Here is an 18,254-nt window from a genome sequence, read left to right as displayed (position 1 = left end):
AATGCACTCCCAATTTGGCAACCTATTTGATGTGTGCCATGCAGATGCTGTTTCAACCCTCCAGCATGCCTACATCCACTCATAGGCTCCAGTGAATATTCTTATTTACAATTACAAAGAAAATGAGCCATACTTTGAAAACGTACCGGTCTTGGTTCGGTCTTTTTCCACAATGATGCACACGCGCTCAAACAACCCCTGCAAGCTGTTCACTCTTTCCGCCAGTCGCTTCCGGTTCTGTGCTGCAGCCAGATCTGATTGGCTCTGCCTTTCCACCGCCATGCGGTTGCTGACAATGAAGTAGCTGCTGTCCAAAGAGCAGACGTGGACGGTGGCTGCGTGTCGCTGACGCAGGCTGGTCAGCAACTCCACCCCGCTACTGATGCAGCGACTGTCCACCAGGATGCAAACAGACCCAGATGGAGCGGAGGTTTCACTCACTATCAAATTCTCAGCTGTGATCTTTTGAGGAGCCAATGGAGTGGCTGGGACTGCCTGTGGAAATGAAAGGAAAAACACCTTATACTTGATTTAAACCTGTGGTGATAACAGGTTAAATAACTCAATATAATATGCTCCTTGGTCCCAGAAAAAAAACCAGTTACACAATTTTTTTTTTTTTTATGTTTATCTTCTGTCTCTCATAGTAGACATGGAGTCTTGTTTGATAACAGAAAATATGATGTAATGTAGTGATATTGTTTCTATTTTTGTGTGGATTTTTGGTATTAATATTACCAGAAACAGTTAGGAATGTGTACGTCTCTTCTTGTCTGCTCATACCTGCGATTGCTTCTTTGAGGAAACTTGCAGGTGTGACTCCACAAAGTCTAGCTCGTCAGAGAGGAGATGCTGATTTTCTATCCTCTGGCGACACCTTCAGGAGAGAGAAAGAAAGACAATCTCAGAATTGTTACTAAGTACACTCTCATCCTTCCATTCTCTTCTGCTTATACAAATTCACATCCATGAGGAGGATGGCACTCACTCTTTATTACTTTATTATAACTTCACCTCTCATTTTGCTGTTCTTCACTCACAGAGCTCCTTTGTGCTTTGCTCAACAGTGAGACCTTAGAAGATAACGACACAGCTTTCTTTCCTTCTTTCCCACAAGGCTCTGGTGGTACCATCTTTGGCAATGAAGGCAACACACCATCTCCTGCTTTGAGAGCCCTCTCTTTACTTGCTTCATCTATCTCCTCCTCACTGGAATCATTCATTTGTATGACCCGGGTGCGTTTAGTTTTCATCTCGGCTCTCTGTTCTGGTGGAGGCTGAGCTCTGGTTTTTGTGCTGCCTCTTGCTCTGGCGTTGTGCAGGAAAACGCGGCGCCTGGTGGGATACTGCTTTCTCCCGTTCACAAACGAGTCCTCGGGCAGAAGGTCAACATTTTCAGCATCTTCCTCACTGGTGCCCACCAACTCCACATCACTGCCCACTACAAAGCTGTCCTCTTCATACGTCTCATCCATCTCAGGCACCTGTTTCCACACATTAAGAATGTGGCATCCTTAATTAGACTACCAATCATCAAATCCACTTAGTATTTTGTTGCTTTGTGTATCTTTTAAAATGTATTTATTTGTTAGTATACCTGGGAAAAGATGTCCATGTTGTGGTGTCTTCTGTTGGAAATTTTGAATTTGCCCTGGACTGCAGGGCTTCTCACTGACTTCAGGTACACTCCATGCATCTCTGAGTCTGACAAAGAGGAGAACAGACAGAGAGCCAAAATGCATGACTCACTCAGCCTCCTATCACACTGAGAAGCTCAGAAGGAGAGAATAAAAGAAAAATGTGTTGTACCATTCAGGCCCTGAGAGAATTGTGTATTGTCGACCACAAAACCGTTGAGAGACTGATTCTGTTCTTCTCCATCCTCCTCATCAGACGAGACCTCTACACCTTCCTCGACCTCTGACAGCTGTGCTTCTTCATCCAAAAACTGACGCCCTTTTCGGCATTTGCCGCGCTGACAGAGGAAGGATGGAAAATGTCAGGGATGACAGATGCTGAAGGTGCCAGTCGCAGATTTGTAATGACTTGACTTTTTTATGAAAGGAAAAATGGATCATGATGTCATGTAACGATCTTTAAAAAGAGACAGCGGTATGTTTTTGTCATATAATTGAGCTTTTTAAAAATTTTGGATGTAGTGTAACCATTAAAATGAAAACACTGAACACTAATAAACTAATTAAAAATGTGAATTTTGAGCTTCCTTTAATTTCGCAGAGGTTTATTGTTAGTTTCAGCTCACTCATCACTCTCAGCTCTAAGACCCTCTAAGCTTTAAAACCTCAGCACCAAACTACAGACAGGCACATGCAGAGGTAAGAATGGCAGAACACCTAAAGACCCACATATCTACCTAAGGAGCTGGTAGTGAACCGTAGAAATGATGATGAGTGTACACTACTGTGCTCATTTCATTATATTTGCTACGGAAATGGGAAACAGTTGCAGCAAACACACGGAAATGCAGTATATAAGGCTAAAACAGAGTTTGTACAATTCTAATGAGGTTGATTGTCCATATTTGGTGTGACCACCTTTTTCTTCAACACAGCCTAAACTCTGTTGGCAAGTTTTTTGATAATTTCTTTAAGTAGTCTTCAGGAATAGCTCTCCAGGCTTCTTGAACGACATTCAAACTCTTCTTTAGGTGTTGGCTGTCGTCTGCTCTGTTAAGATGATCCCACACTGCTTCAATAATTTTGAAGTTCAGGCTCTGGGAGGGCTGCAGATGGCTGCAGACCACCACTGCTGTACCTGTCTTCTGTTCTCCTAAGTACATATAAATGATATGATCCAAAATTTTAAATTTGGATCCAATACTTCAAAAGGCCCATTGCCACTAATTTTCAGTCCAATTCCTGTGTAATTTGGCCACTTTCCTCCAATTTTTTAAGGAAACACTGCACACCATGCCAAGATATGCTAAGTTCCCAGCTAAAAGCTCCTTAGGAATCAACTGGTTGGTGCAGAAATACTATTTCATAACTGTCAACTAAAGAATTAAGGAACACATTATCTGTTTTGTCATAGGCTGCTAGTAACAAAAAGCCTAAAGACAAAAAAAATCCTCTGAAAATGGTCAGGTAAAAGCTGTAGACTGAAAATTAGTGAAAAATAGCCTTTTAAGACCATCGCAAAGTCTGGAGAACTGTTGCTCAAGACCATCCGTCCATCCATGAATGGTTTTCTGGGGAAAAAGGCAGGGTACAGTTCACCACTGTCCAGAGCTGAGATGGATGGATGGATGAAGACTTTTCCATAACACTGCAGTCATTTCAAAATGGCATTCCCCACTCACATTAGAAACCTAAATACAAGCCATGTTTATATTGTGTTTACAGTTACATGAAAACAGGGATCTCAGATCACAGCATCCGGCTGAGCCATCTGTTGCTGTACAAACCTTGGCTTTCCTTTCAGCTCTCTGCACTGTGGCTCTGCACACGGAAACAGATTCATTCTGGAAATCATCATCAGAAACAGATTCGCCTCCCGTTTCATCAGACTGGAACACAGAGAACAAATTGGTGAAATACTGAAAACTGTTAGTAGTTTGTGACATGTTATTAGATAATGAGCACTTGTAGAAACATCTTAAGTGATATATGGAGCACGAGTAATTAAATCACATCATCTGTGTTGAACAGATTGAACCATGTGCTACGCATTACTGTTAGTCATGAAGAGCTTACAGTATTGAGTGGAGCAGCATGTTTTCTTTTCACTACCACCGGGGAGTCCACATCACTGTTGATCTTAGACTAGGAAAGACAAGACATGCTACATGTTAGATACAGCATAGAGCAATCTCCCCCTGATTACAAGCTGAATATCTTAAGCCTGGAAATAAATGACAGAAGCAAACTGTCTGAATCAGATACCTCCTCATATCTCTTTTTTTGTCATATATGCCTTGTTTATTGCAAAGTGAGCAGCAACTGTTTGTTTACTACTGGTTAAAACTCTGTAAAGGGGGCTTAAAATGCTTCTCCTTATCTTTTGTATTAGTTATACTTCAATAATATTGGATGTTCATATTAAACAAGGCCAAAGTGTCAAACAATCTGAGGCCACTGAACCTCCATCGACATGCTGTTCAGATTTTGTTTGTGATCTGCAGCCAATCAGAAAAAAGCTGTCCTAAAGGGGCGAAGGGAGCAAAAACTGTTTGTGACATACAGTTGGTGAACTTAGATGTTTCACCCACTGTCCAAGCACAAGATTAAATAAGGATTGTTCATGAATCGCGCAGTGCTCTAGGTCAGTATATGAACTTTGTAGCTGGAGCATAAAAGCTCCCCATTTATACAAAAATGTAGCTAGACTAAAAACAAAATTGCTCCACTGTTGTGTATGTAAATGTTTTCCTGTTTAAAACAATACCTCTGCTCCTGAAATGTATGGCATTTTAAAAATTAAAAGATCATCAGATTCCCAAAATATTCAGCACTTTCTCACCACTTCGGGGGATGATAAGGGGTTGACTTTGTTCGGATGTCTTCTTTTATGAAGCACAACTTCATCCTCGCTGTCACTGTTGCCCTCCACTAAGTAAGAAGCTGAGAGAAACAAGCAGGTAGACACAAATACGATTGGGAACCAACTTAAAATAAAAATGCTGTTTCTTTCTTTGAGATTAAACAAACCTGCATGAGGAGAAGAGCCAGAAACATGGTACGAGCCGTTTTCCTCATTAGGCCCTCTCTCTGCTACAGTGATGCCAAATTGTGCTCGTCTGCGTTTCAAGCTGGAGGGCAGACCGGGCATTAGGGTTCGCTTTGCTCCCGGGGACATGATCGGAGACGGGAGCGCACCACTTTTAGACATCCTACATTCTGACAGCGTTTGTGGTGTGGAATGCTTGGATTCGCTGCAGACTGGAGGTATTCTCTGTTTAGCAAAGCTGTTACAGGGAGTAGAAGAGTTAGAGACAGCTGCCGAAAGTGTGGTGGAGTCAATCTGCTTTTTAGGCTGTGAAGACCCAGGCATACAAGGGGCAGGCATGCCCACTGCTTCATCTTCTTCCTCTGAGTCTTCCAGTGAATAGCCAAGCTCAAAATTGACTGAAAAGAAGTCATGCATGCTGTTAAATGACTCAGGAGATTTAAAATGGGGTGTGACTGCACTGCCCATAACTGAATTATCTGCTACAGTTTTAGTTTGTGCTGGTGTGTGCATATTAAGTTCTGTCACTGTAGTGTTATGGTTGTTTGTGTTCTGGATTATCAGCTTGGCATTTACATTATGAGTCAAACCTTCGCTGAATGCCACTCCTTTTGATTCCACTGTCCTCAATCTGTGGGTACCATCCGCTGACTGTGTAGTGTTACATGGGTTAATTGGGGTATGTACGTGCACTGTTTCAGACTTCTTCTCCGTCGGGGATGTCGCGGGTGTGATGCCATCCAAAGGAGTGGGGATATCAGGAATGGTCATCTGCAGGAAGGCTTCATCATCCTCGAACAGATCGATGCTCTCATCCATCTCCGAGCTGCACTCTGAGGCTTTATCGTCTTTCAAAACACCATCTGTCAAGTGTGGTATTTCTTCATCCCTCACATCATCCCAGCTCTGTTTTTCCTCACTTACATCATCAGCTTCTACATGAACCTGATCCTCCCTGAAGCCATTGCACTTTTCATCATCATCTGACTCCTTGCTGTCATCCCTGATCTCATTAATATCGTTTACGTCCTCCCCAAAAACCTCATCCCAAGTTGGGCTGTTGGCTGCTACACTGACAGGGTGCTTCTCCTGATTGGGAAAGTCAGGAGAGATTTTACCACAGTCTTTACCATTTGGAAGCTCATCTGGAGGCTTCTCAACTTCTCTCATTATCATCTTATCATCATCATCGTCATCGTCCACATCCAAGGTAAAGCTGACAAGGAAGGGCTGAGGAGGCTGTTGAGGAGAAGGACAAAGTGATGGAGGGGGCTCTAAGTCATCCACGAGTGATGGTGGAGATCGGGACAGGAGTTCTGCCACACTGGCAAGGATGACCTTCAGACTCTCATCTCTCCCTGGGAGGAGCTTATCACAGCAGGGCAGTGGGGCTGCATCCCATTTAGGAAGGTAGAACATTGCCTGAAGCTGAACATCTTCATCTTCATCACTTTTAGCAGGAAGCTGTGACAGATTGTCTAAATTCACAGGTTCTCCATCTGCTTTGATAAGGTCCTCAGTGACAGTTTCACATTTATCAATATCAGCCTCGAGTTTTAAGCGGTCTGTGCTGTCATCATAAGGTATCTCATTATTATCTTCAGCAGGAGGCCTTTGTTTCATCACGGCCAATGTGGTTAATAACCCAGCTGTTCGTGTATCGCTCCCCTCAAATTCCTCATCGATATATTCCAGTTCAGACCAAGAGGAATGGGATGATTTAGGTTTGTCGTTGGCGGTTTTGGTGCAGGTCTTTGTGCCCTTCTGCTTTTTCTGTCTGCTTTTCACAGTGTCCTCTTTGTGGAGGTAAGGAAGAAGTTCCCGTTCATAACAACATTCCCCCTGAACACAAACACACACAAATAAAAAGTTGAATAAGAAGCAATCTCGCTCCATGAAAACTAAAGACAGAGATCTAATTGGTTTTTTTGGACCTGCTTGCACTTTTACACTGATGCTGCTTCAAAAAGTAAACAGCATTTAATCAGGAAGTGCCCTACCAAGAGATGTACAGGTCTAAAAAGTCCAATATAACTTTTGAGATAAAAAAACAAAAAAACAAAAATCAGAATAATAATTTTTAAGGACACTACTCAAAATAATTCAAAGAAAATTAAACCCCCCAAATCCCATTTTTCATCTTTTCCTTAAGCACAAGTACACGCACATCATCTAGCACATGTCATCTTGGCAAACTACATGACCTGGAAGTGATTCATCTAAAGTGGTTTCCTGCTTGGGTCAACAGGGTGCCATTGAGCCTGCAATCAGCAGGAGGACGACGTTTAGTGAACCAAAAGAAAAAGAAAGACATCTAACAAAAGTGGAGAGAAAAGTACAATTTCTGTCTAGATAGAAGTCAATAACACTGAAAGTGAGGACAACTTATCCACCGCATTACCACCACAAGCTGATCTCATAAAAGGAAGTCTTGGTTATTTAGCACCAAAACCCCATAGCCTGAACCACATGAAAAAACAAATGACTCCAGTTTTAATCACTATAAGGCATCATATGGATTGACTCTGAGTTAAGTTCCGAGCGTGTTTGTGCATTTGCTTTCCTGACCCGTGACGTGCAGAATAAATTGCAGTTACACATCGGAGAAAAACAACAAACAAAATGTCCTGGACAAGATAAAAGCTACATCAAAGTTAGAACATTTCATCCTGAGTAAAATATGAACAATTTTAGTAACGGTAATCCACCTATTAATGAAGATATGTAGTTAAATAACAAAACCAAAAAACAACATGATCTCCATAATTGTGCAAGAGGAAAGTCATGGGATAACCCGAGTGACTGGAGTCACAATGAATGTCTGTAGCAAATCTCATGGTAAATCATTTAGTGGGTATCAAGGTATTTGTGCAACGTTGTTTTTTGTTTTTTTTTAAGGAAAGAGGAAATTTAGTGTGACAGGAAAACGTCACAAAATCAGCAAAGACATTATTATTCATCCTGTGGAAATGAGTGATTGTGAAACTTGTAACAATCCATGTTACAGGTATTTCACTGGATTTGAATTAAACATTATGTTGCTGGTATGAGAAAAACTGACATTTTTTTAGGGAAAAATAAATCATTTTCACTAATAACCTTCTCATTTTCATTCACTTTTAATTTCTCTTGCTCAAATGTGCAGCTAGTGCTCAGTTGGTTCTAGAGTATTCCTACAAAATTACAAGGAACGTCAACCTTGTTTAATTTATGAGTATTGAACTAAAGCACTCTGATTCTTGATCAGCAGGTTTCTAGTGTAAGACCTGGAGTCAGTATGGCGCCTGTTATACAATAAAGTTAAGTGAATGCGCGTGCGTGCATGTGACATTTATCCTGGGAAAAACACACATCCTCCACAAATTACACGTCCTTCTTGATAATGCCTTAAAAACACTGTCACTTCACTTTAAAACATCTTTTGCATTTCAGAGTGATTTATTGTCTTTAATGACTCTAAGTCAAACGTCTTCAAAGTTAAGCTGAGGACGTATTTTTCATTGAACATTTGGAATCTCTGGGAAGTGTGGTTGGAGAAAAAGGTGGTGATGTATTCATTTAGGTAAATAGTGTGAATGTGTGCAACATGAACCCTTTTAGTTTTATTCTTTTTGTTGTAAAACACTTTGTTTTTAAGTGTGCTAAACACAAAATGTACTTGACAACTCTGTGGCGACTTGCAATTTTTTTATTATTATTTTTTTCTACACACCTTATACCGCCTCCTTTAATCCTTTAACAAAGCAAACTAACTTGCGGGCAAAGACTGAGCTGCTTGCAGTCGTCACAGTGTAATTATCATTTCAGCACTTCACACCTCTGATTAAGAGGCAAATACTTTTCAGAGGTGAGGCTTTCCCTAGAAATATATATAATAAAAAAACTGGACTTTCTCTTTTAAACTCACAGCAAAGAAATGTGTTTTAATTTACCATAAGTAAACATAAAACTAAAACTATGTGTTACAAAAATAAAAACGACTAATACCAAGTGAAACAATACTATTAACTTACAAAACAAATCCCAAGAAATTGAGTTTTTTTTGTCAATACGGTTAAATTTGTAAACACAAAAAGCACAGGGTGGATTTGATGGTTATCTTTATTAAGACTGTTCATATTATCGTGAGTCAGCCGCTTTCATAAAGTTCTGTAATATCATATGTTTGTATTACAGAACCTCCTCAGAACATCTTAAATCTTGCCATTAATAAAGGCATCCAGATATTTGGATACTGCAGAAGAAACAGAGACCCACTGTCCTATGACCTCGGGCATCAACAAAGTATCTCCACCCAGAGAACTGCTAATTACTGGATATGTTCTCATTGTTAGAACCATCTGGCACCAACATCCATGCCATCCATTTTCAGAGTCACTTAGATCATCTTTGCTTGATTCAAACTTCAGCACGGTTGTTTTGACCATATCTACATCCCTAATTTCTAGTTGCTACCATGTGATTACTGCTCTTTGATGTTGTTGCGGTTTTGTTTTTTTATCTCTGTAAGAGCTTCTGTTTACTACACCTTATCTTCTAGCATCTGGTTTTCGATTAACATACACCTCCCTTGTAGAAAAAAAAGATGGATTTTCTAATAATATTTGATGCCATTTTTGGATATTCTTGCTGAAAAGTAATGGATTGGGCTTCACTCATATAGGATTAACCCCAACCCCTGGCCCTCAATTAATTAATGATCAGATTAAGTCGCCACATCTAGAAATGTTGCAGACAGAAATAACCTTGATGACGAGAACAGAGCGAGATAAAGAGAGCGCTGTGTACGCTAGAAGGGTCAGACGGTTCATATTGTTTCAGACTGCATGATGAGGGAAGCAGCAAAGTGGAAACTCCTCTCAGCTGATTATCTCATTGCACTACAACAACATGAATTTGATGCTCATGAGCATACACAAAGAACTGTCATCTGTATTCATGGGTCTGCGTGACTTTGTTTCCAAACAAGCTACGACTCAGGATAAGAAATCGTCAAATGCCTTTGTCGTCAGATTGTGGTACATGAACAACTATGAACAACTGAAATGCTGATTTACAAGACTATATTTCAATGGATTTGGCATCACAACTCAAAATAATGAAGGATGATCTAAAGCTAATTGTGACATCAGCCACTGGGAGGCAAGTTTCAACAGGACCACAGGAGGGAAAAATGCATTATGACAAATCACAAAAACAAACCTATGTTGGTTCTTTGTCCAAAATAACTGTATGATAATAATCCCAGAGTATTTGTTTACATCCAAGCAGAATCCATCTATGTATTTTTTATTGCTTATTCAACTTTAAGTGGATATATAAATAACAATAACATAATTATAAACATAGTTTCTCTCCTTATATGTCTGTTTCCTACAAATTTGTCAAAGATTTATAAAGAAAAAAAAACAAGGGCATGTTTACCACTGTGGTGTATCATCTCCTGTTTGCCTGTGTGTTGGGGGAACAGACACTTCTATTCATCCTTTAGCCCTAAATGTTTTGAATGGTTTAAGGGTGTGAGCTATATGAAGGTCACCTGAGCTACAGAGACTACTACTACTAATAATAACAGTGAATTAAGCAGGGGCTTTACTGAGAAAGAAGTACATGCTGCAGGGTGGATATACAAGGAGTGCAGAATTATTAGGCAAAAGAGTATTTTGTCCACATCATCCTCTTCATGCATGTTGTCTTACTCCAAGCTGTATAGGCTCGAAAGCCTACTACCAATTAAGCATATTAGGTGATGTGCAACTCTGTAATGAGAAGGGGTGTGGTCTAATGACATCAACACCCTATATCAGGTGTGCATAATTATTAGGCAACGTCCTTTCCTTTGGCAAAATGGGTCAAAAGAAGGACTTGACAGGCTCAGAAAAGTCAAAAATAGTGAGATATCTTGCAGAGGGATGCAGCAGTCTCAAAATTGCAAAGCTTCTGAAGCGTGATCATCGAGCAATCAAGCGTTTCATTCAAAATAGTCAACAGGGTCACAAGAAGCGTGTGGAAAAACCAAGGCGCAAAATAACTGCCCATGAACTGAGAAAAGTCAAGCGTGCAGCTGCCAAGATGCCACTTGCCACCAGTTTGGCCATATTTCAGAGCTGCAACATCACTGGAGTGCCCAAAAGCACAAGGTGTGCAATACTCAGAGACATGGCCAAGGTAAGAAAGGCTGAAAGACGACCACCACTGAACAAGACACACAAGCTGAAACGTCAAGACTGGGCCAAGAAATATCTCAAGACTGATTTTTCTAAGGTTTTATGGACTGATGAAATGAGAGTGAGTCTTGATGGGCCAGATGGATGGGCCCGTGGCTGGATTGGTAAAGGGCAGAGAGCTCCAGTCCGACTCAGACGCCAGCAAGGTGGAGGTGGAGTACTGGTTTGGGCTGGTATCATCAAAGATGAGTATGTGGGGCCTTTTCGGGTTGAGGATGGAGTCAAGCTCAACTCCCAGTCCTACTGCCAGTTTCTGGAAGACACCTTCTTCAAGCAGTGGTACAGGAAGAAGTCTGCATCCTTCAAGAAAAACATGATTTTCATGCAGGACAATGCTCCATCACACACGTCCAAGTACTCCACAGCGTGGCTGGCAAGAAAGGCTATAAAAGAAGAAAAACTAATGACATGGCCTCCTTGTTCACCTGATCTGAACCCCATTGAGAACCTGTGGTCCATCATCAAATGTGAGATTTACAAGGAGGGAAAACAGTACACCTCTCTGAACAGTGTCTGGGAGGCTGTGGTTGCTGCTGCACGCAATGTTGATGGTGAACAGATCAAAACACCGACAGAATCCATGGATGGCAGGCTTTTGAGTGTCCTTGCAAAGAAAGGTGGCTATATTGGTCGCTGATTTGTTTTTGTTTTGTTTTTGAATGTCAGAAATGTATATTTGTGAATGTGGAGATGTTATATTGGTTTCACTGGTAAAAATAAATAATTGAAATGGGTATATATTTGTTTTTTGTTAAGTTGCCTAATAATTATGCACAGTAATAGTCACCTGCACACACAGATATCCCCCTAAAATAGCTAAAACTAAAAACAAACTAAAAACTACTTCCAAAAACATTCAGCTTTGATATTAATGAGTTTTTTGGGTTCATTGAGAACATGGTTGTTGTTCAATAATAAAATTATTCCTCAAAAATACAACTTGCCTAATAATTCTGCACTCCCTGTACTGTCCACACTGTCCAATTCAAATCATTTCAGTTCCATTTATATGACGCCAAATCACAATAACAGTCACATCAAGGTCGGTGCTTTATATTGCAAGGTAAAGACCCTACAATAACAAAGAGAAAAGCCCAACAATCAGATGCCCCCCTGTGACCAAACACTTGGCAATGGTGGGAAGAAAAATCTCCCGTTTAACAGGAAGAAACCTCAGGCAGAATTAGGAAGAGGAAGGCCGCCTGCTACGACCGGTTGGGGGTGAGGGAGTTACAAACAACCTTGCTATAGCTTGTACTTAGCTGGATCAGTAGATTAGAAAATAAATGGATGAATGAAGATAATGATGCTGTACTATTTTCATTTTAATATAGGGCTTTTTTTATGATTTACAGATCAAACCATTTGACATCATCTATCTTTATTACATTTCAACAGTATTCCAGAAAATCTATTTTAAAATAGAAATGGAAAACTGAAATGGAAAATTCAGATTTAGATATCTTTTAACATTTAAATTAGCTTTAAAATGTGTCTAATTTAGCTTTATAAAAATCTTTTCTGCATCTATTTTCTGATCTACAACTCTATCCTCCTCAGTCTAGTACACTGTACATCTAGGTCATCACAGCCTGACCTACTTCCAGCCTTCTGGCCTTACATAACAGTTCTCTGAACCATTACATAATATCAGGAGAAGGGGCCTGCTGCTTGGCTATCTTCATTGTAAAAAGAGAGAAACAGTGAGATGAAAAACAGAATTTTTTTTATTTAGGGTGGGTTTTTTCTTGTCTCATGAGCACATGATTTCCAGAGTGGGGATATTTAGTGAAGGAGAATAATAGGAAAAATCATGTTTGGCCTTTGATTCAAGGACTTTTTTTTGCTTGTTTTAAACTGTGATGCCAAGAGACATAGAGAAAAAAGCAAAGGGTCAAAAGCACTCTTCAAATTCAGGCTAAACAAGTAATCCATGGCTCACATTATCCCTGACAGCGAGAGTAAAGGAAGTGAGTGCCGAGGGCGAGTCCGCTTATGAGTTAATGCCTGAAAGGTGAACACATGTCTTATGCTCTCCTGAGTTTTAAATGCACTTTAGAACAGCACACAGCAACACTACATATGAGCGGGCGAACACCTCTAACCTGATATGGATCAGGTTTGAGGTGTTCACTCACCCCGGTTCTGTTAGCCGTCAGGGCTGGGGGGCTGGGAGGAGGTGCTGGCCGTCAGACTGGGGTCTGGGATGCGGGGCCTCCCTGCTACTGCAGATAAGGAGGTGGTCCGCTTGCCTCCACCCCAGAGAGAAGGGTTACATCTCCTGGATCTAGGTGCGGCTTTCCCCTCTGAGGGCGGGGGTACCTGGACCTGGGATATAGAGTATGTTTGGGGAGTGCGACTGTCTGTGCAGTGTCTATTTGTGTCTGTCTACACGTTGGGTGAGTGCCGAGTATTTGGTTGTGCATATGGGGTGGGAATGCACGTTTGTGTCCGAGTGTGCCTGTTCGTCTGTGTCTATATGTCAGGTTGGGTCTTAGACTCAACCTCTCTGGGTACATCTCAGGCCCTCTAAAATACGGAGGCCTATCTCCCCTCACCACACTCCCTGCCGGTGGCTGATGCCCTCAGTCGTTGGTGTGTTGGTGGTCCTTGTCGTCTGGGGCTGGGCGCTCATGTATGTACCGGCTCACTCCTGGTGGCCGATTTGCGGGGCCGGGCGCCTGTGACCCGGCTGGGCTCCTTCCGGGGGGTGGGATGCCCTCAGGCCTCTGGGCCTGAAGCTTGGTCCTCTCTGGTACAGCTGGCTGCCGGCAGAGCCCGCGGGCACGCCACTGCAACCCCCTCTGGCCTCTGCTCCGTAGCTGCGGGGTATGCACACAGGTGTACACACGGGTGTTCACAGACACGGACTACACCTTTCTTGGCTGCTGCCTCAAAGCACATTGTGCGCTGTCTATCTTGCGTGCTGCACAATATCGTTTAATATTTAGTATCTACTGTTATCTACTGCTAGCTAGTTTATTGTGATGGTGCTGTTTTTTTTTATTATGTTGCTCTTTGTTGTTTGCTTTCTCTTCTGTTTTTTTTTCTCCATACAGGTGATCCAGGTGTTTTGTTTGTTTGTTTGTTTTCTTTCTCTCCCTCTCTTTCTTTCATTCTTTCTCCCTGTCCTATCCCCCAGTCATGTCTGTCCCGTTTGTAGCAACCGAAAATAAAATAAATTCATAATTATAATAAAGGTAAATCAAATGGACCAATATGGCAAGGCCATGATGATCGACTTGGTAAAATAAATCCGCTTGGCATCTTTCTTGGCCTTAAGACAACAATTCTGATGGCTAAAGATCCAAACGGGACACAAAAAAAAAAGAAAAAAAAGAACACGTCTTTGTGCGTGAGCTGCAAAAACGTAAAAACAACTTAGTTCATCACCTCTATATTGCGAGTTAATCCTTAACTTTATGTGTTTAAAACGATGAACAAAAACAAGAACAATATGAACAAACATGTTTTGTGGACTTTAAAATACAGTTGTACTGCTGTAGTTTGTTTACTGGTTGTGTAGAATTAAAAAAAGAGATTTGCTCTTTCTGGAAATAAATAAATTCAAAACTAATTACAGATTTGAAAGAGGTTTTGTTCTCAGTCGCTGAAGATGGAGATGCTGAAGACAGCTTCTAATTTAATTTTGTGACGGACAGACCAGTCTGGTGTCGAGCCAGAACCTTTCAGGAATTTTTTATTAGCTTTTTCCAGGTATTTGGTGTGTATACAATTCTGGTTATTTCCATCCAGCTAGAACTTAAAGGACCAAAAAGGTTATGTACATGATATATGAGCATACATGTACATATATATATATATGTACATGTCTATGAACACAGTTCTCCATGCCATCCACAAATGCAGGTTAAGCTCTCTCATACAAAGAAGAACATGAACATAGATGAACGTGAGCTTCTCTGGGTCAAAGGTCACTTAAAATGGGTTGAAGCCAAGTGGAAAACTGTTCTGTGGTTAGAAAGGTCACAATTTTAAATTCGTTTTGGAAAACATGGACAGACTAAAGGACAAACCAGGGAGCAGAATCACCCAGCTTGTTATCAGGGCTCAGTTTAAAAGCCTACGCCTATGATGTTATGGGGGTTCATTAGTGCCTATCAGTTTGGCCACTTACACATCTGAAAAGGCACCATCAATGCTGAAAAGTATATGCAGGTCCTAGAGAAACACATCCAGATGGGATCTTTTCCCTTACATATTTTATCTATTACAACAATGTGGCTTTCTTGTAGAAGAGTCAAGGTGCTGAACTGGCCTACCTGCAGTGCAGACCTCTCACCAACTGAAAAGATTTAGCACTAAATAAATAAATATTTTACAGAGGACCCTGCACTGTTGAGCAGCTAGAAGTCTTTATCAGAGAAAAATGGGACAGCATTCCTCTCCTAAAAGTCCAGCAGCTGGTGGCCTTGGTTCCCAGGAGAGACCAGACTATTTGCAGAGTGTTGTTAAAAGAAGAAGTGATTCTACACAGTGGTAAACATGGCATCTTGTTCATCTGTTCAAATGTTTCTGAGTTTCAATTAAATTCAAAATGACCCTACTTTTTTCATAAAATGGTAAATTTTCTTAGTTTAAACTTTTTTTTTTTCATATTGAATTGTTAATAAAATGTTTTTATGACATTTGCAGATTATTTCATTCTGTTTGTACTTACATTTTACACAGCATTCCAACTGGTTTTAGAGTGTCCAATTGGTTTTCAGGCTGCAAAAATGGAGGAACTCAAAAATGATTGTTCTTATACGGTTAATGCAATACTTTAGTTAAGCCGGTCGATTTCAAGCTGAAAGTCTAGACCACAATCATACCTTTATCATCTCACTTCAACTCTATTGTAGCAAAAGTATGACAAATGTGCCAACTTCCAAATACTAATTACTCATTGGCTGACTTGTGACCTGAATTCAACCACCATCAAAACATGTGACATATAAGCTGCCATCTTGCGCCGTAATCCTGTTTTGTTTTCACAAGTGGAATAATTTTCTCCTTCACGAGTACGGTCAAGATCCGTATTGGGGAAAAAATGGCAATAAGAGCCCATTTGTTAGTTTAGCCAACAGTCAGTTTTACCATAATCTCTGACCTAATTTCAAGGGTCTTATCGATGGCACAATCTGTGAAATGGCAGATGGCGAGACGAGGAGGCCTGTAGCGGGCTATAGCAGATATCGGGCGATAAGGTGTTTAGCGGGTACCTACTAGCTGAACACAAAAAACAAGGTCAGGAAGAAAGTAATTGGAAAAACCATGTGATTAAGTTACCTTTCTCATACACTGATTATTAAATAACACCAAAGCAATACTTGAGTTGGCTCCATCTTCGATTCTTGAGATGCAAATTCAACGGGGCAACAGTTGTTGTGACAGGACTGATGTGATAACCATACTGATTCGGTTGCTCTCAATTAGCAGCTAAAGCATGAACGAAGCTGCTGCTGCTGCTGCTGGGTCAGCAAACTGTGACGAGAGATGAATTATGAGCTAGAACACTTTGAGATGGTAAACCCTTCAATTTCCTCTACGAGAAAAAAAATAGCTAAGTTCTCTTTAAAAATAACTAAAACCCACTGATAACAAATTTGGCTTCAAGTGCACTGAGATGCTAATTAAAATAGTGTTTGAAGTGTTGTTTTTAAAAGAGAATCTTTTCATTCAGTCCTTTTTCTTTAAATAGCAACTGGAAAGAAAAAAGAAAGGAGAAACAGCCTGGAAAGACCCAGCTGAATATAAATCAAATATTTATCTCCTTACTAAAGCCACAATTACGCCATGGAAACTGTTTATTATGCAAGGAATTTGCCTTCCAGGTCAAAAAGATGAATTTAGTAACTCAACACAAACCACAATTGTGTGTTCACATGCAACTCAGCTGACTCCTTTCAGCCTAGTAAGTTTATGAAGTTTGGTTTTCCCATGGGTAAATGCTCACTACTGTCTCGATTTTATGAAACTAAGCAAGATTTACGCAAGATGTCTAAGGTCATTTTATAAAACCAGTTTCCTATCACCAAGAGCTTTTCAATTAGTGGTGTATGCTTTGAATTAGTGGTTAGGTTTTCTACTGATTTACTAGTAAGCTGTCAACTCATTCTAGGCTATAGCTATGCTCCTGTACGACACAAAGAAGTACTACATTTGCTATAACTGAATGCCATATTATTTATAAAACAACAAAATGATGACTAACCAAACATTCGTCTCACCTCATTTTCCTCTCTCATGCGGTCTATGAGCTCCATCACCTTAATAAAGTGGCTGCAGCGAAGGGAATGATCAACAACATGAGAAGGGAGCGCTTTGTGTTGCCAGTGTCTCCATTCCCACAAAGACAGCTCCCTGGATGGTTGTTTGTCTTTGGAAACCTCCTCCTTAGGGACATGAAATAACATAATTAAAAAAGTAAGGTTGAAGTAGAAATAATATCATTACATTCAAGTCAATAATATATGACACAAACTGGTTTTACCATGCATAGCTTTCCAGCTGTAGGTGGGAGATTATTCCACCTGAAATCATGGCAACTGCACTTTCCGTGCCCCATGCAAATGTGGAAGTGACACTTAACTGCCAGAAATCCATAGAGCCACTCAAAATATCTTCATTTCTATTTTTTCCCCATTTCTGGTCTCAGCTTTTATTGTTACATATGAAGCGGTTCAAAGGGGTAGTTCTATTCAAAACTCCTGTCACTGGATAGGATTGGCACAGCTGTCAAGGTTAAACTTAAAATGAGCCAATAATCAGTGCACCCTTGTTTATCTCCTTTTCAGACCTGCAGTAGAATGAGAGAAACAAAACAATAATACTAAAGAAACCTGAGGAAGTGGGTCACTGGGTATTGACAGGAAGTGTGACTGCTTCAGGGTTGGATGGGGCTCAGTATCCTCCAGCTTCATGGTTGACTCCCATAGGGAATATTCTGTACTGCTCAGAAAACCATTGGATGTTGAGCTGCCCTGTTGAACTACCAAGAGATACACAGATGTGCTCAGTCAATATCAGAAAACCATTCCACAAATAAAAACTTGATCAATCTTAAAAAAGACTCTGGAATTACTTAGGTTTTGAGGGTGGATGAGTGAGGCCCGACTCTCGGTGTGGGACCGTCGACCCCTGACAGACCGCCTGCTGTTCTCCTGGTGATCAAACTGCCCACAGGTAATGTGCATCTTATGGAGTTTGGGGTACAGCCCTTCAGGCAGCATACGGGGACTGTTGGGGTACATGTGGAACCCGTTTTTGTTGCCAGTGATGGACTTGTAGACGCTGCGTTTGTTGCTCTGGCTCTGATTGTAAGTCTGGAGAAAACAA

The 18,254-nt window shown here is 40.8% G+C and overlaps 1 protein-coding gene across 1 annotated transcript in view; it reads right to left on the bottom strand.

The window, feature by feature from the left end:
- The window catches only part of fancm (FA complementation group M), a 43,908-nt gene that overhangs the window by 1,040 nt on the left and 24,614 nt on the right, over window positions 1–18,254 (bottom strand). Inside the window, exons 11-22 of the mRNA XM_026151464.1 lie at window positions 18,001–18,241; window positions 17,759–17,907; window positions 17,147–17,311; window positions 4,668–6,528; window positions 4,480–4,580; window positions 3,714–3,782; window positions 3,425–3,526; window positions 1,810–1,975; window positions 1,598–1,704; window positions 1,015–1,484; window positions 784–877; window positions 147–495 (exon numbers count right to left, since the gene is read on the bottom strand). Of these exons, the coding sequence (XP_026007249.1) occupies window positions 147–495; window positions 784–877; window positions 1,015–1,484; window positions 1,598–1,704; window positions 1,810–1,975; window positions 3,425–3,526; window positions 3,714–3,782; window positions 4,480–4,580; window positions 4,668–6,528; window positions 17,147–17,311; window positions 17,759–17,907; window positions 18,001–18,241 (3,874 nt within the window). The remainder of the gene's footprint in view (window positions 1–146; window positions 496–783; window positions 878–1,014; window positions 1,485–1,597; window positions 1,705–1,809; window positions 1,976–3,424; window positions 3,527–3,713; window positions 3,783–4,479; window positions 4,581–4,667; window positions 6,529–17,146; window positions 17,312–17,758; window positions 17,908–18,000; window positions 18,242–18,254) is intronic.

The sequence above is a fragment of the Astatotilapia calliptera genome, chromosome 19, assembly GCF_900246225.1.
Source record: "Astatotilapia calliptera chromosome 19, fAstCal1.2, whole genome shotgun sequence".
In the NCBI taxonomy this organism is placed as follows: Eukaryota; Metazoa; Chordata; class Actinopteri; order Cichliformes; family Cichlidae; genus Astatotilapia; species Astatotilapia calliptera.
This window is presented reverse-complemented; position numbering and strand designations above follow the sequence as displayed.